Consider the following 24601-nt stretch of genomic DNA (forward strand, 5'->3'; position numbering starts at 1 on the left):
GGGTCAACCCTTGTCTATTTGCCGTTAACTACTAAGTAATCGAATCTTGTAATACATTGCCGTAGACTTAGACCATTAAGTACACAGAGATATGCATATTTATAGATATTTACGTAAGCCCATGCAAGATTCATGAAGCTTGCAAACGTGATATCCAACTGGGAGCACACGCGCGGTTAAATTTCTCATCCTCGGAATTTCCAAAAGAATTGCAAGCGGTTTTCTACATCTTATAAACAAATTATCTAATAATAAATTATTTAATAAAAAGATCGTACAACTCACTTGATATACGTCTTCTTGAATGCAAGCCAAGTTTTTTACATAAGAATTATACGTTTCTACTTCTTGCAAATTAAACCAATTACAATTATTACCAATTATTACCAATTATTACCAATTAAAACAATCTTCTTTCAACTTCCATGCATCTTGATTGCTTTTCTAATATATTAATATTATTATTTACGTACTTTTGGTATTAGTAAAAGCAAGAATTTGTAATATCCCCAAGAAATTCAATAAAGTCCCCGTTTGCAGGTCTTAAATATTCAGAAAATTAATGGGAATAGAGAACGGCGTTCGAGCGTCACGCGTCTATTAAAGACGTCTATTAAAATGTGGTCTTTTATCGATTAAGCGGATTTATAATCAATTAAGGTCGGGAACGCAGTCGCGATCGAGTCCGGCCGTTGATTATTATTATTATTATTGTGATCCTTCGCGGCCCACTCAGCCATCACTCAGCCGCCTTGTCTTCCGTTTAATATCAATCGAGACCATCGCCGTAGTTATTAGCGTGTCGATTAAACGCCGACGTGCAACTTACTCGATGATTTTATCATTGCGATACAAGCGATAAACACTATGGCAATTTTCGACGTCTGAATAAGGACGATCGTTATCCGACTGATAAACAGTTTTTTACACACGAATCGCGTCCCCGGGAAAACGTATTATTACGCGATATAACGCGCTCTAATCTATCATTACGAAATCTATTATTACGAAATTACACGGATTAAAAGCCTCGGTCGCGGATGGAAGCTCGAGCCGAGCGCGACCGTTGGAAAATAACTCTTTTAACTCCGCGCGCGTGCACCGAAGGCACGCCGATTGCATGCCGGTTGATTAGGCGCAGATTATTTCCTATTATTTGCATCTCAGGTCCGACAAGCACTGCTTACGCACGTACCGCTCGACGGATTGCATTATCGCGATGCAAACACGAATACCCCGGTGCCGCACATGCACGCGGCATTCCCGTGATTAGCCGACGAGCAGGCAGACTAATTACCGAAATATCGGGTGCAACACGCGAGTATTACCTCGTACGTCAACATTAATGTGTAATAATGGCCGGGGCATCGTTGCGCAAGCCCCGATACACGTGTGTGTGTGTGTGTGTGTGTGTGTGTGTGTGTGTGTATGTGTGCATACATGCGGGTGGTGGTCGGACCGAGAGAGCGGCGACGCGAAAAGGGAGAGAAACAGAGAAGACAAAGTGACGGATGATTACGTGTCAAAACGCGACATAACGTTTCGCGTCGGGGAGCGGATCGCAACTGACATGATTGCGACCCGCACCCGTACCTACGATCCCGTCGACCCGGTATCTTCGCACAGTCCTTCCCCCCTCCCCTCAGCTGATAAACGAGCCTGTTGCAAATTACTTTATCGCGACTGCACTTTCAGCGGGTCCCTCCCTTCCGCCCTGTTCTCCCTTCGGCCTCGATAAACGCCCCCGGCGAGATGCATTATTCAGAAGACGCTATTCGGCTAAATTGTATACCGACTAACCGGTGAAAATACCTAACGACGTGATTGACAAATAATCGGATTATTTTCAATTACGTTCCCATCCTGCGATCGTGCAGCGATGCGTTATGAACGGGCGATCAATATCTCCTCCGGCCGGTTGAAAGAAACAAACATCGCGCAAGTTCAATATCAATAGCGAGTATGGAATTATAACATAACTGCTTTCTGAAACGTGGTATTTACCGGGTAAACAGAGTACGTACAAAACGAAACCCCGAGGCAACTCGCTCCGTCCGTCGTGGAACTATCCGCAATAGATTCGCCGGGGGCGATTAGCATACATTACAACCGGACATCGATAACTAAAGCGCGGTGCCTTTTTTTTTTCTCGCAACGTGCGGGCATAAGTGCGATTGATTTTAACTGACCGAAATCGACCATTGGCCGCGCCGTCTCGAGATATAATGGGGGTGGCGAGTGCAAACAAAAGCGAGCGTCCACGCGGGCCCGGCCTGTCCGACGGCAATCAATTACGAAATTGCTGGAGTCAGGCGGTTTTGACTGAGCCGTGCGGGCAATTTATCAGATTAATCGCGGAGGAAGTGATTCCCGGCGGATGATGGGACCAAGCGCAACGAGCGAGTGGGCTCCATATGTCAGGAAGTGGCCAGGTGTCGGCGTCCAGGCCGAGCGCGGTGTCGGTCGAGAGCGAAACGCGACGGCAGCAACGTGTGTAGCGCACGAGAAGGAGAGGGGGGGGGGAGTTCGCACACACCCACGCGGAACACGCGATATCGAAACCAGCTGTCGATCGGATGTAGCCCGAGTATCGTGTCGTTGCGCTGTCCGGTACGCATCCCGTCCGTTGCATTCCCCGAGAGAGGACGAACGCGGACGAGCGCGGACGAGCGCGACGCACGAAGGCGACATATGTCGCCTTCGCAAGATCGTTGCCATTTCTCTCTCGCTGCTGCAATTTCGCCGTACGCAACGCAACGCAATTTGCGCGGGTGTTATCTCGCGACGACAACGCGGGGAAACGCGATAAGCGCCCGGTGGCGCTTTGAAGTATGAAAAGTGCGATAGTTGCTGGTGCGTTAAGAGTCGTATCTCCATCGTCCGCCTTTATAAAGTGTTCCTCGATAAAGAATGGAATGTTCTCGCTAATATTCTCGCCGACGATGTCTCGCGAGCGATAACGATAAGGAGCGAGGCAGAAATATGAAATGTACACGCGCACACGTTCGTTGCGAATATACAATTTCGTATATGGGCGAGTTGGAAAATTTAATTGCACGGTGTGATATCTAATCGCGCAATTATATTAACGCCTGATTACGATCAATTACGTGACATATTTTACGCGCGTTTAGCCACGCTCCAATTTCGGCGGGGAGATACGCAAATACGCGCGTATGTATATGTGATTGATTAGCAGAACAGCAATGTATTTTTCATCGTCGATCCCGCTAACGACTCGCGAGATAGAAACGCGAGATCCCGCGGCATGCAAAATGCGATAGGAGAACAAGAACGGGAGCTTTGGCGCAAAACTACGCGTTTCATGCGCGTCGAGGTGCGTATAGTGTACATACGAGCGGGTAAATTGAAACTCAATTATTGGTCGTGTTAACGGGCTTGGCACCGCATCATCCATTATTTTCGGATTTTGCCCGTACGGCTAGGCACATAAATTACGCGCCGGAGTTCATCATCAAATATACATATATTATCGCGCCGCGTGTATTCCGCCGGCACACAACGCCGTTCTTCAATACATATAAAATCTACAGTTAGTCCCTCCCTGCGTCCCTCGATGCAATCGCTCGGGAGACCCGAGTTGGCAGTTCGAGATTTCGACTTCAATATCGTATTGCAAATCGTTGTGGATCTAACGGTTATCTGAATTATCTTGAGATCCGTATAATTTTTTCCGTATAATCTTTTTTTAGCAATTTTAGTCATTTTTTTTTTTCTTATTCTTATGTCTTCCTAGTCTTCATTTTAATTATAACGAGAAACACCCTTTTAATTTGATCATCGCGATTATCTTCGCGATCAAATTTATCGTTTTTCGAGGAATTAATTACGATGATGAAAAATTTCACGCGCAAATTCGTGCAAATCTCGAGGATTGTTTATCACTTACCTTTTGTGCTTTGCAAGCAGCGGCCAAGGGTAGAACGTCGTGAGGATGCGCAGCGTGACGATCACGAAGACACAGGGCGCATATCGCGATTTTGCAGAGGGCACAGTAGAGGGTTACCGCTTCGCCATTATGGTCATTGCAGATCGGTGTGCCCTCGGGTCGGGAACCCTTATTCCCACTTAATTGCCAGCTGCCTCTCGGTGGTCCCAGGTTATGAGCCGCCAATGGGCCCCTTTTCGGATGGCAGGACTCCCTGCAGGCATCGCAGTATAAAACCTGAAAGAACAGCATTGATGTTCGAATTAACAAGAGACATATTAAAATGGAGAATAACGAGGGAGAAACGATATCGATTTTCAACATATTCACAATATCTAATCGGATGTCTAAAAAAAGTTATCGTTATAAAAAAAAAATCGATAAAGTTTCAGCAGCTGGGATATTTTCTCTTTGTTTTTTCATCGCTTTGTTTTAAATAATAAAAGCACGAGGATATATTCGGATATATACCGAGAAAATTTCCTTTCAAGCATTCAACGTCAAGTACACTCTATTTTATCGAACTTGCATTAACGTACAAGCTGAATTCGTTAATAATCATTTATTTCAAGAATATTTTCTTCTGGGATGTAATTTTTGCAATTTTCGTCCAATGTCGTCAGATATTCCGCGTTCGCTCGGTATTTCCTTTCCGAAAATAATATCATTTCGATTATCGATAACCGAGGTATTGTCGTCGTGCGAAAATGTTGCCGGCAACGAATGAAATTGCAGGCACCATCGATTCTCCCCTTTTTTTTTCCGCGCAACGAGGAGCGGCCGAGCACAGTACCGCGGCGGACACGAGTGTAAAATCACAGAAAAAATATCCGCCACTTGTCTCGCAACGCGGTGTACCGGAGGGACCGCCACGAGAGGGCCGAAAATGAAATTTAACACTTCGGAGGAAAACGAGCAAGGGGGAGGCGAGACGAGGGTGTGCGATTGGCGAACAACGTTGTCGCGCAACAAGATATTTCATGCGACGCGGCGCACTCCGAAGCGCGGTAACTCGATCTTTTCAAACAGAACGTCGAACAATATAAAATCGCTCTCTTTGTGAAAGTGTAAATGCAACGTGGCGACGATTTGCGCGAATATATTATGCAAACATATCGCGCAAGCCGGGACTAACTATCGTCCAGAAAAATCTCGTTTCCCGTTTGCTCAAAACTACGAAAATTTCGTAGAAATTTCGTAGAATTATATTATGATAAAAAAATATTTAAAATTATAATGTCGCACTCTATTCATAAAAAAAAAAAAAGAAAAGTAGAAAGATTACTATGATAATAGGAAGATATTTACATGTGACTTGAATACATAACATGCGCGTACATCTTTTTTTACATTGGACAAATTGGAACAATAAGTATTATTCGATGTAATTCATCGCATTCCATCCAGGAGGGCTAAAAGCAAGATAGAAATATCTCTTCTCATAAACAAACTCGACGCATCTGTTCGATGTGAAATTAACAGAGGACATCTGGTTGTGTGGGAGTTTGGTAGTAAGTAATTTGATTGCACATCTCGTACTCTACGTCGTTTGCCCCTCATACTCGATTTCGGCCAGCGAAATTTTTGTCTTTCTGCACGACACGCCCATATAACGCTCGATATTAATGTCGATAACGATATAGACGCGACTCTTGTACACGAGAGCGGCTTTAGTGTGCTTATACCGCGAAGAGAAAAGTTATGAAGTGGACTTCGAGGAAGAACGAGGGGGAGTTAACGAGCCCCTGGATGAGGAAAGCACACAAGAGAAATAAACACGGCTGATGCCGCGGTCGTTAAGAATGGTAGCCTTGGGAACTTTTCCCGATGTCGATCTTACGGCGCGGCAGAAGTTTTCGTAGAGAGCCGGCGAATCAAAGCGTCAGGATAGAAATATCGAGGAAGGAAAACGACAAGAGATGGATTAGGCATTATCTTTCGGCCGATATAACATCGCGTTCAGCAAAAGCATCACGATTTTTATCGAGCAATCGCGATGAGATGAGGGACACTGGAAAAGCACGATAATTATTAGGGGATGCTGACTTTTAATTCATCCGTAGATTTACCTTTGTTCAAATTTTAATTAAATTTCGAAAGTTCTGGCGCTACTTTATGATTCAGACTGATATATTTTTAAGTAAGGCCGCGAGCGTCTCAGACTTTTTTCTTCCCTTTCTCGGCTGAGGGAAGAAGCTTTTTACAGAGCCAAAAGTGGAAAAATGAAAATAATGAAAAGCTCGCACGGATATTACACTACGTGATCTTCTGTTTGATCCGACGACACAGACATATTCCTATACACATAGACCTCCCCCCACCCCATGAATAGAGAAAGCCCGTAGAAATACGAAAGATGGATCGAATGAAAGAAAAAACTAAGAAATAGAAGAAGAAATAATTTTTTCTTCGTAAATAGGATTTATCTGATTATAGATAAATATTTATATGAAGTCGCATTTAGCAATATTTATTTTCAAATATTCTCTTTGAATTAGCTTTTAACTGATTCGTAATAAAGTTTCTAAGTTGCGAAATTTAAAAGTAGCCACGCGAAATTCGCTATAAGAAAACTTAATTCTTTAGTTATAGTATTTGAAAAATATCTTCTTCAAATATTTGTAAAGATTAAGTAAAGGAATAATTCATAATTATGATAAACTATTAAAATTTCTTGTTTCCCTATTCATTAATAAAATTAAAATAAAAGTGAAATAATGTAATTTAATAACTAGCAAAATTTTTATTTAAAAGCTCATCGTGCCATTTCTGCAAAGTTTTCGATTCTCATTAAACGTACATATGCCACGTTCGCAAACGAAGAAGATTTGATCGATATTAACGTGCCAACAATTCCAATTATTCCTCCGTTTTAACTCGAGTGACCGTTTAATTCCAGTCAGAAATTCCAGATCTTACACATTCAATATGCCTTGCCATTACTTTCGCGTTATAAATCTCATTCAATCTCATTTAGTCGTCAAGTCCCTAATCTCGCGCTAATCTGACGCGTTCTAGCATAGCTCTGAAAAAAATCACGCTCGCGGTGCGACAACACGTTCTCTTCACGCTATCCGTGTCTCCCACCCCCCCCTATTTGTCAATCCCCGACCATATTTCCCCGTACATACAAACAGGCATCTCGCGCTAACCTCGCACTGTTCGCACGCGACCGTTGCATCGCGCGGCTCCCCCTCGCACATCTGGCACTGCAGCCGTGAGTTCCGCGACTCCTGGTACTTCTCGACGATGTGCTGCATCGCGCGGTATTTGGGCAGATTGTGAGCGCCGCCCTCGTCGAAGTAGACGGTCTTCTGGCAAACCGGGCACGAGAGGCAGAGGGTACCGCCGGACGGCGGGAAGCCGCCGTTCCCCGGGGTGCCGACGTAGCTGCCCGGCCGGGAGCTGGTGGACGTGCTGCTGCAAACCACCCCGGAGTCGGTCTCCGACAGGATCGACAGCTTGTCGGCCTCTTGATCGGAGCCGGGCGCGTTGGACGAGTCGGCGGTGGATTCCGGCGGAGAGTCCGGCGGCGCCTGCAGATTTACCGCGCAGGCCAGGCACAGCGCGTGCCAGCAGGGTAACAGCACCGGTTCCACAAACAGCTCCTTGCAGCAGGGGCACCGCAGCTCGTCCTCCATCGCGGATGCGGCGGTACGTCGTCTGGCGATCGTCCTGGTGTCCGTGGGGAATTCCTCGTGGATCCTCTCGAGCCGCGGCAGCTCGGACCGCCTCTGCGTTCTCTGGGTCTGCAGGATTCCGTCAGGATGGCGGATGGCGACGGTGTCGGATGCGGCGCCGAAGGTCCCCGCGTTGGTCTCCTTTCACCGATCACCAATCGCCGATCGCGCCGAGATCAAACGCACTTCGCGTTTAGAATGCGGTAGAACGCAGAAAGAGCGAAGGTACTCGAGAGATTCGTCAAGGTGCGCTTTCTTGCGAACGGTGCGACTACTTCGTGCAGGATGACACTCACAGGATGATTTCTTCTATCGGGAAAGCGCGTTTCTCGTAAAAACCGCGATGCCTCCGAAGCCGAAGATCCGGTCGAATCCAATGAGACGGAGCGGTCCTATAGATTCTCTTTAAAACAGTCGTTGCGGAACATAAATCATAAGCAGGCCTCTGCTTGCGATCGATGTGAAAGAGATGAGAGAGATTTCAAAGCACGCGCGTGGGACGCCGGGAAAGAAGGTTGATCTATCGCTTATACGGCTAGATCGACCTCGAGATCACACGCGCGCTTCCTGGTTTCATCGTTCTCGTTGCCACAAGCGGATCCCACTGAATCCCACAATCGGCTCACGCGCGACGGTCCGACCGCGTATCGATCGCGCCGAAAAATCCCTCGATCCGCTTACCGTCACGCTCGTTGACGATGCATCGCGTTTCGAAGGAAGCGGAACGACGCACTCGTCTCGTCACACTGCGAGGCACACTGCGAGTACTGGGGGACGCTAACTCTTTCGCGTCTTCAGCGTGAACGTGTCACCTGTCGACCGCGCGCATCGCGGGCTTTTCGCATTTTCAGAGCAGGCGCCCGAAAGTTCCCTCCGACGTCGGGTTTTCCCACGTGCAACGATCTCGGCTTTGAGATCGCCGACGAATCGTCGTTCGTTGATCCTCGATAAATCCCGCGCACGTTACCCGACTTGCCGATCTCGTACGCACGTACGCACACGCGGACCCGCGTTCGCCACCTTGGCTCCGAGCACCGAGGACCACGCTTGGCAGAGACCAGCACGCAGCCTGGAAGCCGTCACCGGGTTGACTGACTCCCGGCACCGAGTCAAAGAACCGTCGCGCACCGCGGCCACGCACACTCAGGAGCGTGATCACACGGGGGAACGAGAGGCATCGTATACGATAGCAGAGGTTCCCAAACTCTTGTTTCAGTCTCCTGCATCGTCTTCAGTCCTCTTCCTTGTATCTCTCAAACTCTGTGTAAGACTTCCGTGTTCGTTTTTAGATACATTAAAATCGAAAAAGGATAGTAAAAATTACATAATCTTAGAAAAGAACAACTTCTCTTCTAAACAACATACTCATTAGAAAAGAAATATTTTATAGGACTTATTTTACGATGCATAAATGTATTTTGAGATGAGCATCTATTTTTATAACACTATTGATAAATAGCACATAAAGCTATTTAATAAAAAAGTAAATTATATAAAATATGGAAGATAATTATATAACAGAAGATATGTACGCATATAAATTTTTTCAAAATTTAATTGCAAGTATAAGTAATGCAATTTTTTTAATAACGCCTTCAAACGTCTATATTCCCATCTATGTCTCTATTTTGCTCTCGTCTCCAATGAGAATCCATCTCTTTTATATAAGTCTTATTTTCGCATAACTATGATATTGTGAAATTACTTGCCATATGAAACCGGTTTCACGCTCTGAACGCATATTTCAGGGACGCGTCTGCGTAAGGCACCTATATCGAGGCCATTCAAGAATTGAACACGTAAAATTCATTTCAAAACAAATTTATACATGTTTAATGATATCTACTAATTATTCTTTTATCTACTAATAATTCTTAGCTAATACTCTAATTTATTAATTATATTCGTACTTATATTTTATCTTATTCTTTTTTTATAGCTTATATTTTATATATTACCTTATCCTTACAAGACATGTAGATTGTGAGACATTCGAAGGATATTATCGAAATAGATTACATTCCTTTTTGAGATATACATTATATTAAAAATATATTGATAAAAAAATATATTGAGTACATCCAATTATTTCTTTTTCTCAATATGTATTGAGATTATATTCTAATATATAGTAAATGTATCTGGGAAATATACACATTCCTTATGCTGAATACGTAGATATAGTCTTTGGGTGATAAAAAACTTGAATGTAAGTATTTTTAATATAATATTTATATTGTATTAAATTATATTATATTTATATTGTACGTGTATAACATAATGCATGTCTCGAATATACAGAAGGAATTTAAATTTACTTATACGATATCCTTCGAATATATTCAAACTCTATGTTATTGAGATAGTTATATTTTCATTAAATATATTTAAATATATTTATGCTTTTGCGGAGAGAAGATGAGCGATTTTCATCGACCTTACATAATGTATCTTAAGTACCTTTAAAGTATTTCAATGTCCAATTACGAAAAGTTTAGATTGCGAGTAACCATTACAAGGCAAGACCGTCGCTTCTTTCGACAGGGAGGAGAAAACAGTCATTTGAATAAAAGTTAAGACATTCTCACTTCAACGAAGTCGTTGCCGTTGAAATCGTTTTAACGAGAATGAAGCACTTGCGGGATGTATCCGCGATAACTTCTTTTACAGGCCGCAAGTAACTTCGCGACAATACCGTCTCGCGACGTTACGACAGGAATATCTTCGCTGACGTACGAGATAATAAAGCGGAAAGACAGCCAGTTCTTTGCCGTCACGGCGAGAGAGATGCGTGAGAGATTCCGGTTCTCCGGTAGGAGAAGGGCGAGCGGGACAATGGGCAGAGGGTTGGAAAGGGCAGGGATCCTAGATCCGGCGCGATATAATACCGCAGGCCAGGTGCGGCACGATCCGCAACGCGGTACAGCCGGTCGCGATCGCCCGCGATTTTAAACGCGGCCGAAAACTTTTCTTCTCCGATCAAACTGTCAGATTCGCGTTCGTTCGTTCGTTCGTTTGTTCGTTCGTTCGCGCGGGTGAACGACCCCGAAGAAGGCGCGCGCGGATAAACTTCCGTGAAATTCAACCATAAACGCGCTCGCGTAATGCAACCCTCCCCCTTCCCGATTTGCTCCGCGGAACGGGATAACGAAACTTACCGCTAATATCGCGAAACCACCACCACCACCACCACCACCACCACCACCACCACCACCACCACCACCACCACCACCACCACCACCACCACCACCACCACCACCACGGATCACCGTGGCATCGAAATTGTTTATCGGGCACCGTGCCAGCGCTATTAAGCGATCGTTTATTTATATCTCCGCTTGGCCACGCGCGCGGGCGCGCCCGCCTTGAAAATAATGCTCCTGATACTACGAGCGTACAGATTATGGATGGTGGGATTAAGAGCGTTGCTTAGAAAGCGCACGAGTTGCGCTTTAGAACGATGAATTATTAATGCGCGCGATACAAATAACGGGCAGGCTTGATACAGGGTGTTCTCTCTACCGTCACGCGTTCAGTCTACAGGATCACTTCTAGATAACCCGTGTATCGATTTTTCTCTCTACTTAAAAACCATTCGCTCGCTAATAATTCTTATAAGTTAATTAAGGCGATCAAAGTCGAAGAGCGATTTTTAGCAAATCAAGCCAGGAATTCGCGCGAAAACGTGGCAAAAACGTTATGGATAGACGTGTCTCTGAATACATCCCCGCTGTGCGGACAATTCGGAATTTTTGCTGTGCGTATTCCTTTCGCGATTAAACATAATGCGCGTCCCACGTTATCTCTCCCGGAGATATTACTCCCGTTTCCTTCGCCAAATGATAAATTGGATTACGTCCACCGCGTAACTGCCAATTACTCTTCGACCATTCGACCGTCCGACTTCGTACGCGTTCATATATCCTCGTACAACCGAGGAACCGAGAAACGTGGACACGGTCATTTATCACCGCGAGAAACCTCGGCGAAACAATATCTACTGTGTCGTTGTCGTCGTCGTCGTCATCCTCTTCCGTTTCTTTCGATATCGTGTGTAACGACAACTCGTATGTTACGAGGTCAAGCCGAGTGCTTTGAGGTTCATGCGCCATTAAAAAGACATCATTGACGCGGTAAAAAGTACAGAATATTTCTTGACTATTAATAGGTTGTGAAGACAGTTCGATTTGCGTTTCAATTTTTTTATTAGAAATTCTGCAAAAATTTACTTTCACATAGCTTCCGAAGATGTGTATTTACATGTGTATAATTAATATATACACATGTAAATATTGATGTATTATGTAAGTAAATTTTGTAATCTTAGTATAAAATATGATTGTGATAGGAGTATGCGAAACATAGGTATGATGATACAATGTCATACATACATCGTGCAATTCTGAACAAAATAAGATTTAAATCCAATTTTCAAGGTACAAAGATTGATAATCCTGATCTCAAAGTTATGTTAGAAAACCTTTCCTCTTTTTTTAATCAGAAATAAATTATTTTTCGTGCAAAAATAAGCACATTTTCTTTAAAATTGCCATACTATTAAATATATCATTTCGCGGAATATTTCATTGTATTATTATATTTACATTATTGAAAACAGATTTATCACTTTCAATTCCAATCTTTGAACCTTTCTCTTTCAATATAATTACGGAATAATATCTGTCATCTATGTATAATTTGGAAATACCAGTGATAAATTTAGTAATATGACAATTTGATAATGCCTGTATTTGATAATTCTATATTCAGAATTGCATATACTGCGATAAATTTTCGAATAATTTCCTGAAATTAAAAGATTTATTTTAACAAATCAACAATTGTTTCTTATATTCTCATATTCACGTATCAACTAATTTAATTTTAAACTTTCTAATTATTAAACTTAATATTTTTTATTTTATATATATATATATATATATATATATATATATAATAAATGAAATAATCAAATAAAATAATATAATCAAAAAATGAAAATATATATTCAATATTCGAAATTGCATCTTATCATATGTGGGCAAAACATTAAGAAAAGAAAATCATTGTTAGAGAGTTAAATATATTAATATTCTAGTGAATTAAAAAAGCATTGTTAATGCAACAGTTATCACAAAATGTTATGGGAACACGTATGCAGGAAGAAAGAGAGAGAGAGAGAGAGAGAGAGAGAGAGGGGGGGGGGGAGATGGAGGCGAGAGAGAACATATTACCGATAACACACTAACGCGCTAATAGTGCATTGATTGATTTTCACGGGGCCGCGTAATCGCGCTGTTTGCCAAAGGAAACGACGCCGGCTTGCTGACACGGTCATTTGTCACCTGGAAAAAAAGCTGTTTCGAAACCGCAGCGATAGTAGCAAAGACGGCCTCGAACACTTGCGAGAGTGCACGACGTTTCCCATGGCCCATATCCTCGTCTCTATTTAACGCCACGTTTACCAGCAAACTCACGCGCGACCATTTTGTTCCGTCTAAAGCGAGATGTCTATTTTGAGATTTCTATTGTCGCGATATGAAACAATCACGTTTTGGACCCAAAATGGCGAGCGCGCATCTATAACATCTATTCTCGTTTTGGTCCAGTGACGAATTCGATGCTGAACGTAAAACGTTTCCACCATCGGCCATTCGATTTGCGACTATTATCGATTTCACCTGGTTATTTGATTTCGTAACTTCTTTCATCATTGCGATATTTCAAGGCAATCAAATTATAGAGATCATTAATGTACAATTCAGCTTCGAGAATCTACCACTCTTTTTATATCATCGCGGCGAGAATAAGTTAATAAATTCATCATTTCATTATGAAATGAATATTCATAGTTGAAATTATTGCGATATGTCGGATTTCTTTTAGTAGCACGTTTTTTATGCAAAAAGAATATAGATATTTCAGTGTGTAATCTTGTTGAAGAGAAAGAAGATTGAAGAAAGAAGTTATATGATTAATCTCTTTCTGCCAATATCTATTAATTATTAATAATTTCGGTTTAATTCACTTGTTATCTTTTTCTAATTCTTAGAATAAAAAAAAAATAAAATAAATTACACCGAGATTAAAATCTAGATTATCTGTATTATTAGAAACTTACATTAATAGAAATGGACATAGAAGTTTTATTAAATGCACGAAGAAACTGTGAAAGAAATTTACGTGCTTCAGCACCAACTCGGTCATTTATTCTTCATTCGTGTTACACAACAGACGTACAAAAGACATGACTAACACGTGTTATTTATGCACATAAACGTGCATTTTGCGCAATAAGCGAACGCGAAGGAGTGAATAACAAGTAAAAACCATTTGAAAATTTTGTCGACTGAAATATATCGAAAAGTCGTCGCGTAGAGGCGCCACTTGCCGGAGATCAACTTTATCAGCTTGAAAAATCGATGTAATTGTAAAGAAAACGGTGGGCCTAAACTTCATCTCGAATATTAAAAGTATAAATATTAAAGTCAATCTAAACTATTTTTACTTCGAAAAATTTCTAAACTTAAATTAATTCGATAAATATGCGAAATATGTTTTTACATCTCCCAAAAATGAAGTTATTATTTATGCTGGATCTAGATGTAAAATGTAAAAGAGAAAGGAAAAAAGAGAACGAGGAAGTGTATAGGACAATAATTAATAATTATAATTAATTACTAATCGATAATCACCAGCTTCATAAATAATGGAAGTAAAATGAAGCTAAAATAATAATTGATCATAATGAAATCGTCAATCATTAATCAGAAAATTATAATTTTATAATCAATCGAAGTGACGACTCCCCAATGAGGACGGCAGTGAACTTCCATTTCGTGATTACTCTGATTGCCGATTAATTATTGATCGGTCATTCGCCCGCAGTTCCAGTCTATAGCCGTCACTGAGTCGACCTGTTTTAGCACAACGTGTAAAATATCGTATTTATTCACAGCTGTTTGTTCGCGACACGGGATGAAGACAGATCGCAAAGCGCTATCAAATGTGCAATCTCGTATCACCCGAACACTTAACATCTGATAACACCTTGACGGCCTTCATGAAAATTCTGCGCTGTATTCCGAGAATAACATCGTGACATACAAGTATCCCATTTTGTGAACTCGTCCTTTTGTTATCGTCCATTTATCTCTATCTTTTTTTTTTTTTTTGATAAGTTTTCTCTAAGTTTTAATTTTTTACTTTACAATATGTGCAAGTGTATAAATTATCAATCTATAGAACAATATAAATATTATATATGTTGCTGCAATTGAGTGTTATGTAATTGACTCACGTGATTCACATGCGCATGAGCGAAGTAAGAGAAGAGGAAAAGAAATAGTAATATAATTTAAAAATCTCCTTTTACATCGAATGTTTCTTGAAGTATAATAGTTGAAATAGAAACTTTGCTCCAAAATTAATGCATAATTATGCGTGATTGTTTTATAATATATTCTTGCATTTATATTAAGTTTTATTATCTTCACTGATGAGTGAATAAATAAAATACTTAAGAAAAAGAAGGAAAGGAATAATTAAAAAAAAAAACTTTTCAAGATTTTACTTCTTGTATGTAACCTTGATATAAAAGTCTCGCTTCAAAATTAATCATTATTATTATTGCTTAATAAAAACAAAATATATATAAATATATATATATATATATATATATATATAAAAGATAAAATATATATATTTTATATATATATATATATATATATATATATACTATAAATTTATATATATTTGCAATTTATATTACTGATTTGATAGAATGAAATAATTAAAAAGAAGAAAAGAATGAGAGAATAATATTTAAAAACTTTTCTTTTTCGAATATAAAAATTTTTCGAAATATTTTCGAAATATAAAAATTTCTCTCAAAAATTAACTTTATGCACGATTATTATTTGATAATGTGTAATTACGTGTAATTCTTATTCACTTCTTATTAAGTCACATTAATTCTTATTAATTCAGGGATCGAAATTCGATTTCGAAAAAAGTCAACAAATCAAATTTTGTAAAAAAAAAAGAAAGAGAGAGATTGTGAAATTGAATGTTAATCGTCGAGATTGAAATAATACGCATTTGAAGCATAGTTATCTAACATTAATGTTGAAAAACTAATTTCGTGATCTCTATTGTGATGTTTCTGTGCAGAGGACGTATAGTCTGAGGTGACAACATATCGGCATAATGAGAGCCAACGTGATAACAACTCTAACCAAGAAGACTGCATCGCGGTTGGATTATTTATGTCGTCACCAATCTACCACGAGGTATCGATCTTTCTGCAGGATCTGCATGCGTCAAGTACTAGAATAACACACTGCCATCCCCTAAAGTCCCGTTGAATGACAGCGTTTAATAATAAGCGCCGTTTAATCCAGCACGGAACTGCTAAGTTCTTATCCAAACTTCTGGCGAACCTTTGATAATAAGCTTTAGTCCTGGATTAATAAACATCTCACGTACTTCACGAAGCTACAAAGTTTGTTACTCAATGCAGAGAACATTGATGCGTATTACATAGATACTAGATTATACCTTCGTTGTGTGCAGATTTACTCGTAAAAATTTTTACTCTGTCCATTGAAAACATTTTCTGTTAAATTACTGATGTTTTTTCATAATCTTTCATTTCCATGTATTTCTACCATAATCTGCGAACTATTATTTATACTATTATTTGAGCAAATTATAAGTCTTTGAAAATATATCAAAAAATACTCAGCGCTGAAGCGAATTGCCTGGTATTCTATGTCGCCTAAAAGTCTACGAGATTTCGTTATTTTCCTCAAAATGAAGAAGAGTCAGATTCAGGTGAACGGAATTTTCAGCACATGCACATGCACCGCATACGACCTGGTAATCGTGGGCGGTGGTATCGTCGGTTGCGCGACCGCCCGCGAGATGATTATGAGACATCCGAATATGAAAATAGCCATCGTGGAAAAGGAAAACGCACTGGCCATGCATCAAACGGGGCACAACAGCGGCGTGGTGCACTCCGGCATTTATTACACTCCTGGAAGCATGAAGGTAAACTCTGAAATAAATATGTAATTTCTTGCAGCTCGGACCTTATCACTGGACTTGCGATAAGATAAACAGGATGCTATAAGCAATAAATGTGATAATGGCACAAACTGTTATCATTCTTTTATATTAATACATAACGCAAAAATATGTCACACAGGCTTTGAAGACAAAAATTAAAATTTACAAAATATAGAAAATTAATCAGAAATTGATTATCCTCACAATATTGCTAAAAACAATTTTTATTTACACATCAGAATGCTCGTGATTTGACAGTGACTGCTTGCAGGCGAAACTTTGTGTGGAAGGTCTGAAACTGTCGTACGAGTACTTTTGCAAGAATAACATACCTCACAAGAAAATCGGCAAGTTGATTGTCGCTCAAAACCCAACACAAGTTAAGAGGATAGATGATCTCTTCGAACGAGGAATGAAAAATAATGTGCCTGATCTACAAGTCATTGAGAAAGACTGCATTTCAAAATACGAACCCAAGTGCAAGGTATAACGATAAAAAAGAATGGTCATATTTAAATGTAGAAATTGCATAAAAAATTTGCGGTGTTAATGTCTCAAAGATTTATTTCCAGGTTTTAATCAGGCTATTTTTTTCCCGCCAGATAAATCTGTCGAAATAAATCTTTTTTTAATAAAAAATTAATTTCTGTTATGCCATTGTACTTTATATCTTAATATGACACATAAAAATTTTATAGCCGTACATAAAAGGTGCAATGGTTTTAGGGCATCGTAAATAATGTATGAGAAGCGAAAAGTCAAATTATACCGTTTCTAGGGAGAAAAAGCTTTATGGTCACCGTGGACTGGTATAGTGGATTGGACGGTCGTGTGTAAATCCTTTGCCGAACAATTTCAAAAAATGAAGGGCGACATTTTTCTCAATTTCGAAGTAATCGGATTCGCGGAGATGACGGAATCAAAATCGAAAAGTCAACTAGTCCCCATAGTCGTCCAATCGAAAAACCGAGTAAGATTTTCTTCATTAAGTCACATCTTATTGCGTATTGTTAATTATTTAACGTAATTTCTATTTTGAAGTGCATACCTACAAAATATGTGCTGACGTGCGCTGGTTTGCATTCGGATCGTTTGGCGGTGATGACGGGTTGCGATTTAAGTCCGCGAATAGTACCGTTTCGCGGCGAATATCTTCTACTAAACGAAAATAAACGACATCTCTGCACGACCAATGTGTACCCGGTGCCCGACCCCAGATTCCCATTCCTCGGTGTGCATTTTACACCCAGAATGAACAGCGATATATGGTTGGGTCCTAACGCTGTTCTCGCATTAGCTAGAGAAGGCTACAGGTATCAATCATTACAAAAAAATATTACTTAAATCTATACAAAATTGAATAACACTTGCAAGTACACAGAAGAGAGGAAATTTTTAAATTGTTATTTTTTCAGTTGGTTTGACATAAACATAAGAGACTGCATAGAGATGGCAAAATTCCCTGGTTTATACAAATTCTGCTTCCGATATTTCCTACCAGGCTGCATGGAGATGATAAAATCAATTTTCTACCCATTGGCTGTGAAAGATCTTCAGAAATTTATTCCCGAAATTACGTACAAAGACGTAAAAAGGTTGGTATTTTATGCGCAGTATATATAATCTTCGTGTGACTCTCTCCTGTAATCATCAACAGAGGACCATCAGGAGTAAGAGCACAGGCACTGGATAAAGATGGCAAACTAATCGACGACTTCGTTTTCGATGGAGGTACCGGTAAAATTGGAAGTAGAGTATTGCACTGTCGAAACGCGCCATCACCGGCTGCAACCAGTTCTATGGCGATAGCGAAATTTATTGCCGATAAACTTGATCGTGACTTCAAATTTTAATATAGGTAATTGACATACATAATTATCTAATCACTCAGATAAAGTGCAAAGTGCAAGTAGAAGAAGCGTTTAAAAACAAAGATTCCCAAAGAAGTTATACATACAAAGTTATAAGATTTTTTCTATATATCACATAATTTTTGTATTAAGCAATTTATTATCTCCAAAAATATATATATATATATCTGTATATCTATTTTATGTACATTAATATTTTAGTTATTATAATCATAAATATTTAAGAAATAACTCATGATAAGATAATAGCAAAAGAATTACATACAAAATTTTTATGCTCTTAAGCATTAAAGTATCTTATGAAATGTATCTCTTTAGATATTAATAAATATATTGATAAATATATATCTGGCATTAAAAGCTACTATGCACTCTTGAATTCTAAAAGTACAATTTGTCTCTGTGTAAATTAATTAATAAATAATTTTCTACACTGGAACATCGAATTATAAGATCTAAAGATTTCAAATATATGTACAAATACAATAAAATTGAAATATATGAAATAATTATCACATATATATACATACACATGCATAAAATTGTATGAGATTTAAAAGATTTTATATAATTCTAAATCTATTTCCTGATATTATAAGACGCGTGGTGGCAAAATCCAACGCAGCAGTTAAATGGTATCCCATGTTTGAAAGTACAACTCCATATTCGCTTAAAGCGAACATTGAATATACTGAAATTACATGGCGGTTTTCTGAGATAATAAGAAGCATAGTTGCTGCTATGAAAATAAGAATGCTAATTAATTCCTTACCTAAAGGCTCGCAATATTTATTATGCCTATAAAAGAAGTAACATGCTACTAGTATAGATAATACATTCAACATCATTGATCTCCATTTCCACTTCAAAGAAGCATCCTTAAAATCTTTTGCAACAGTCAGGCAACTTCTCATAATATAATACGCTAAGAACATATGTATAAATGATGTTATCAAAAAAGTTATGAAGGACATCTTGTGGAATGCTGTAAAAAAAACATGACATATTAATTAATATTATCATGCATCACATGTAATATTCATAGGCAATTTGTTCATGCAAATTTTCAAATGCAAGTATTTGCATACCATAATTCTCATTGGAAGTCCAAAAGCTCAGTGTCACCAAAGATATATTTTCAATAGCGTACATAACAAGTGCGATATTACTTAAATACTGCGCCCATTTGTAAACATATTCCTTGTAATAACGATAATATAGCATAAATACTAAAGTCCTTACTATCGCTTGCAATGCTATAGCAATCTTCCAGACATCCCTCTGGGGTCTGTAATGGCCGATTGCCGCCGAGATGGATGGTAAAAAGTTGTACACCTAAAAAAAATAAAGAAATCGTAAAAATAAAAAGAAAAGAAGATTGTCACTTTAAAAAATACGATGAATCAACGCTGTAATTGAATAATCGTAATCTCTTTACGAAGCATTCCTCCGCAAATCGCGCGAGAAACTCATCATATAAAATACAGTAATTCGGAGTTATGTAAGATTTTTCGATTTTGCCAAGAGAAATCATCATAATTATCTCACGCGACTGACTGACTTTAATTATACCTGACAATGCGTGGAAGTGGAGTGCTCGAAGTTGAAGAAGACCGACCAGGCGACACAAAAGAGGAAGGCCAGAAACGGCAAGAGCACAGTGAACCATGCCACTTTGGAGAACGGCACGACTACGCGGGCCTTCATGTCGTCCTCCGTTAACGGAATATACTCTGACCCTAATCTAAGCTTGCTCATGATATTTAATTCTTCGGCTGCAATATATATCTCTCTCTCTTTTTGTCTACGTCATAACATGCATGACACCGCGATAAGGTTAACAAGCTGATTTGGCATCTCGATTAGCGGATAACGACGGGATCCTCTCAGTGTTTTCTTCGGATCTTCCTAAACGCGACCATGATGCGATCACATGATTCGCATCTCGTCCCCAGGGAACGATCGACGATCGACACAAATACGCGAGACCGGCCCGCCAACGAGCGAACCAACATCGTAACAGGTTAAGTCCATTGGACCACCGATCGATCGGACTGTCTTCATCACTCTTGTGGGATAATTTATAACCGCGTTACCAATGCCATCTGAAAGCATTTGAAAATTTGTTGTGTCGTCCGTTTGTAATGTCTAGTGCCGTAGAAAATGCAATAACTTAAACGAACTTAATCGATTTGCCACATGTATGTATTTGTCAAACATTTCGATCTTCTTGATACGATTTTCGATTGCTTCTTATTGAACTTTGAACCTGCAGTCGATAGGAGATTAGAAATTGATAACTACGATCGCATGGCACAGCGTTGAGGTTATAATCGACGATTCGAGACAGTCAGGAAACTGTGTGTTTTTAAAGACTTGTGCGATTGATAAATATCTATATTTTGACATTTCACATCTTACTACTAGATTTCTGATACACATCACCAAATATGACTTCGTTCGTAGCGGATGTACTGGCTACGGCAGGTAATGTTTACAAATTGCGTTTGAATAATTATGATTGATTATCAAATTCTAGTTTTTCTCTGACAAAACTAATTTTTCTATGCAGACAAATTATAACTTTGTAGATATAATTGAACTGAATACATTTTTACAAGAGATATCGTAATTCTGAGTAATATTTCTCACTATACAGGTAAACTTGAGAAGGTAAATCTTCATAAAAATATTGCTGAAGTACAGAAAGAAATAACGAAATTAGAATATGAAGTTAAGGATTTTATGGATGACAATTATGTTGAATTCAATGCAAAGTTATCAAGAGATGTACATTTAGTTAAAAAAACAGAACAATTGTTGGAGGAGATCAGTATTTTACAGAAGAGAATAAATGATCAAGTATGTTATATCAACATCTCGTTAAATGCATGATACACACACACACACACACACACACACACACACACATATATATATAATATTTATATTTTATTATAGATTAAAATAGAACTATCTGGTTCGATGAAGGAACTGAAAACACTCTCACAAGCATTAAAGGAATCCAATATTAGTATGCAGCTTTCTCATCAATTGATAAGTTTACACAAGTGCATAGTATCTGTAAGAAAGACAAAAGAGGATAAGCAATATGTCGATACTGCTAAGACTCTACAGCAGATGCAATCTTTACTTGATAATCCTCACAGCCTCTTGCATGATCTCGAAATATATACAGCAATTAAGGATGAATATTGTAATCTCTTTCATTCGTGTTTGAGGGAAGCCTCTGATCTTTTGAATGATCGAATCTGCTGGAACAGCAATGTCAAGGATGGCAAAACGATCAATTCTGTCACCATTAAAACCGAATATGATGACATACAGGAATTGATGCAAGGATTAGATATTATGGATAGTTTCGAAAATGAATTGGAAACATTTACCTCAAAACTAATGGATTATATAATCAAGCCCATCATTTATGATCATTGTTCGGTGTATGTTGTCAAAGAGAAAGTGTTTACTGTCGAGATATCAGAGAAGAAAAAAATGCCATGTTATAAGGGTGTACTCTACAATTTAAAATTGCTCTTTGTGTTTCTCCATCACCATTTGAATCTGATAGTCGCGGATAACGAAACATTTCTGAAAAGATTGCAACTATGTCTATTAGAACAATTGTCACATTGTTTGATAACAGATTGCATCTCCCATACTATTCCAACTTCAAATGCGGATATGAAAAATTTTGAGCCTGTAGTCGAAACGATTAACGAATTCCAAAACTATTTAGTTGAAATCGGTATTACATTTACTTTTTAAAGCTGAAAAATGTTTATAGTACAAGTGTTGAATGATATGAAATTTCAGGATTCCTCTCCGAAGATCAACTCTTCTTATCAGAATATACAAATAATATTGACAAACTCTTTATTAATAGGATATGTCAAGATTTACTAGCCAAAGCTAAAAATATAATGAAAAAAGATCTGCACGATTCTATTCGATATGAATCGCAGGTATTTATGTAATTATTATTATTAAAATAACAGAATTATACGTGTCGGTAATTATAATTTCTATGGATTTTTATATTCGTTCTGTTTTGCTGCAGGAACCACCTAAACTTATAAATAAAGCACTTGAAAATGATTGTGAACTATCTATCGAAAAGAAGTTAAGCGATATGTCGTTTTACTTACCAAAATGTCAAATAAGGTACATCATTCGATTAACATAATTGTTAATATATAAAATATAAATATCAAATATAATACATTTTAGCAAAAATGCACAAGAAACGCTAGAACTAGCGAGAACAATATTGGACGAGGCTTGTGATAGTTCGGATGCTTGCGCCGTTAGATTATTTTATACATGCAGAAATGTATTCGAAATGTATGCCGGTTTAGTGCCCGAGCATCATAAAAAGTTCTTGGAAACAATACCGCAACAAGTCGGTAAGAATGATACGTATAATAAGAGGAACAGATACTAATATGAATAAAATGAATATTACACTGCTATTATCATAACTATGTTTAGCACTATTTCACAACAATTGTATGTATCTTGCTCATCATTTGCTTACATTGGCGCATGAATACAGAGACAAACTTCCGAAAATTATACAAAAATTGAACTTAACATTTGCGGATCAAGTCATAATATTTAGAGATGTTGGGTCACAATACTTCCTAGATCACATGAGATATCAAACAAACATAATTTTCGACATCATCAAGGATTCAGGTTTATAATTTATCTATCAGCTACGAAGAAAATTAAAACAAGTTTAGTTAACATATTTTGTTTGTAATTAGGTTTCTCAGGATTAAGTCAAGCCCAGCTACATCCTAGTACCGAACGTGCACTAAGACAATGTATTAGACAATTGGAATTATTAAAGACTGTTTGGCTGGATGTTTTGCCTATGAATATCTACTGTAAAGCTGTTGGTTAGCCTATTTCTTAGATCTTCTTTTATTTGTTATATTTTAACATTTATTCTCAATGTGTTAACATTTTAGGATGTATAACAAATTCTATGATCAAAGATTTAGTGACAAAAGTCATATCTACTGAAGATATTCCAGTTGATGTAGCAACAGAATTGGTAACTTTATTCAATATGGTGGTAAAACGAATGCCGCCTATATTTCCTGTAAGTATATAATACGAAAGACAATATAAAGAGGAAAAAAGCGAATATATATACGAGAAATTTAACAACATAAATTTTTATTAATTTAATGTTGTACATTTTGATATCATAATGTGATAAAGAGTTGTTCGAGACAATGGTGTTCCAACTGGTTCCTGTAAAAGTTAAACCACAAAAAACATTATTCCGTTTAATGAAGTATATACTTATTAAGTGGCATTTTAATATTACAGGATCAACAAATTCAACACCATGTTCGTAAATGGGGGAAATTTTTGGAATTGATCAAGTTACTTGGTGCATCACTGAAAGAAATTGAAATTAGATGGGGAAATGGAAAAGGGCCATTAGCACAGGAATTTACTGCTTCACAAGTCAAACAAATGATCCGAGCATTATTCCAAAACACAGATAGAAGATCTAATCTTTTAGCTTCTATAAGATAAAAATGTAATATATATAAAAATTCTAAATATATATAAAAAATAACAAATAATTAAATTTATGTTATATATAACATGTGTATATTCCAAGTTAGAATTGAATGTAATCAAAGATCTAAAGAAATATCTAAAGAAAAAAATAATCATATAATTATATTTTATATACATTTGTATGAAAAAATTTATGTATTAAAAATAAAAAATTTACTACTACAATCTTGATTGTCGATATACATATACAGAATATGGAATTTTAAATATTTAAAAATCAAAATGTTTTAATTAATTTGATATTGCAAATGGAATATTAATTGCTTAAAAAATTGATATCGATAAAATAAAATTAGCAGTTAAAATTAAAACAAATTAAACAAAATTAAATTTGAAACACGATTTAGCAAAACAATATCAATCATATATTTTAAAGTAATTTCATTAAAAAAAATTTTTTAATTTAA

At 38.0% G+C, this 24601-nt stretch overlaps 4 protein-coding genes across 9 annotated transcripts in view; 2 read left to right on the forward strand and 2 right to left on the reverse strand.

The window, feature by feature from the left end:
• The window catches only part of Trim9 (E3 ubiquitin-protein ligase Trim9), an 87925-nt gene extending 79031 nt beyond the window's left edge, over nucleotides 1-8894 (reverse strand). Inside the window, exons 1-2 of one of the 4 annotated variants that reach the window (XM_089081976.1) lie at nucleotides 7102-8894; nucleotides 3911-4186 (exon numbers count right to left, since the gene is read on the reverse strand). In XM_089081976.1, the coding sequence (XP_088938102.1) occupies nucleotides 3911-4186; nucleotides 7102-7590 (765 nt within the window). In that variant the 5' untranslated portion in view covers nucleotides 7591-8894. The remainder of the gene's footprint in view (nucleotides 1-3910; nucleotides 4187-7101) is intronic. The other 3 variants (XM_089081975.1, XM_011639112.3, XM_011639110.3) reach the window with 3 other exon arrangements.
• Nucleotides 8895-14282: 5388 nt separating this feature from the next.
• On the forward strand, nucleotides 14283-18917 carry L2HGDH (L-2-hydroxyglutarate dehydrogenase). Of its 2 annotated transcripts, none has more exons than XM_011639116.3 (8): nucleotides 14283-14738; nucleotides 15802-15920; nucleotides 16482-16683; nucleotides 16973-17185; nucleotides 17480-17671; nucleotides 17743-18014; nucleotides 18117-18296; nucleotides 18359-18917. In XM_011639116.3, exons 2-8 carry the CDS (start codon nucleotides 15838-15840, stop codon nucleotides 18552-18554), a joined length of 1338 nt encoding a protein of 445 aa, XP_011637418.2. In that variant the 5' UTR covers nucleotides 14283-14738; nucleotides 15802-15837; the 3' UTR covers nucleotides 18555-18917. The 2 variants fall into 2 exon arrangements, with proteins under 2 accessions (XP_011637418.2, XP_088938103.1); XM_089081977.1 differs by lacking the exon at nucleotides 14283-14738 and adding an exon at nucleotides 14812-14976.
• On the reverse strand, nucleotides 18532-20330 carry LOC105427408 (post-GPI attachment to proteins factor 2). Of its 2 annotated transcripts, XM_011639115.3 has the most exons (4): nucleotides 20145-20330; nucleotides 19661-19907; nucleotides 19345-19557; nucleotides 18532-19263 (listed from the first exon to the last, which is right to left on the reverse strand). In XM_011639115.3, the coding sequence occupies exons 1-4, from the start codon at nucleotides 20328-20330 to the stop codon at nucleotides 19136-19138; spliced, it is 774 nt and encodes a 257-aa protein (XP_011637417.2). In that variant the 3' UTR covers nucleotides 18532-19135. The 2 variants fall into 2 exon arrangements, with proteins under 2 accessions (XP_011637417.2, XP_088938107.1); XM_089081981.1 differs by having other exon boundaries at nucleotides 18532-19557.
• A 589-nt stretch (nucleotides 20331-20919) lies between these two features.
• Zw10 (Zeste-white 10 kinetochore protein) lies at nucleotides 20920-24359 on the forward strand. The gene is made up of 10 exons (XM_025218343.2): nucleotides 20920-21059; nucleotides 21232-21434; nucleotides 21534-22338; nucleotides 22407-22555; nucleotides 22651-22754; nucleotides 22821-22996; nucleotides 23082-23288; nucleotides 23360-23494; nucleotides 23567-23700; nucleotides 23934-24359. Exons 1-10 carry the CDS (start codon nucleotides 21023-21025, stop codon nucleotides 24144-24146), a joined length of 2163 nt encoding a protein of 720 aa, XP_025074128.2. The 5' UTR covers nucleotides 20920-21022; the 3' UTR covers nucleotides 24147-24359.
• Nucleotides 24360-24601: the final 242 nt, after the last annotated feature.

Source organism: Pogonomyrmex barbatus, unplaced genomic scaffold (assembly GCF_055798465.1).
Source record: "Pogonomyrmex barbatus isolate J1 unplaced genomic scaffold, ASM5579846v1 scaffold5, whole genome shotgun sequence".
Classification (NCBI taxonomy): Eukaryota; Metazoa; Arthropoda; class Insecta; order Hymenoptera; family Formicidae; genus Pogonomyrmex; species Pogonomyrmex barbatus.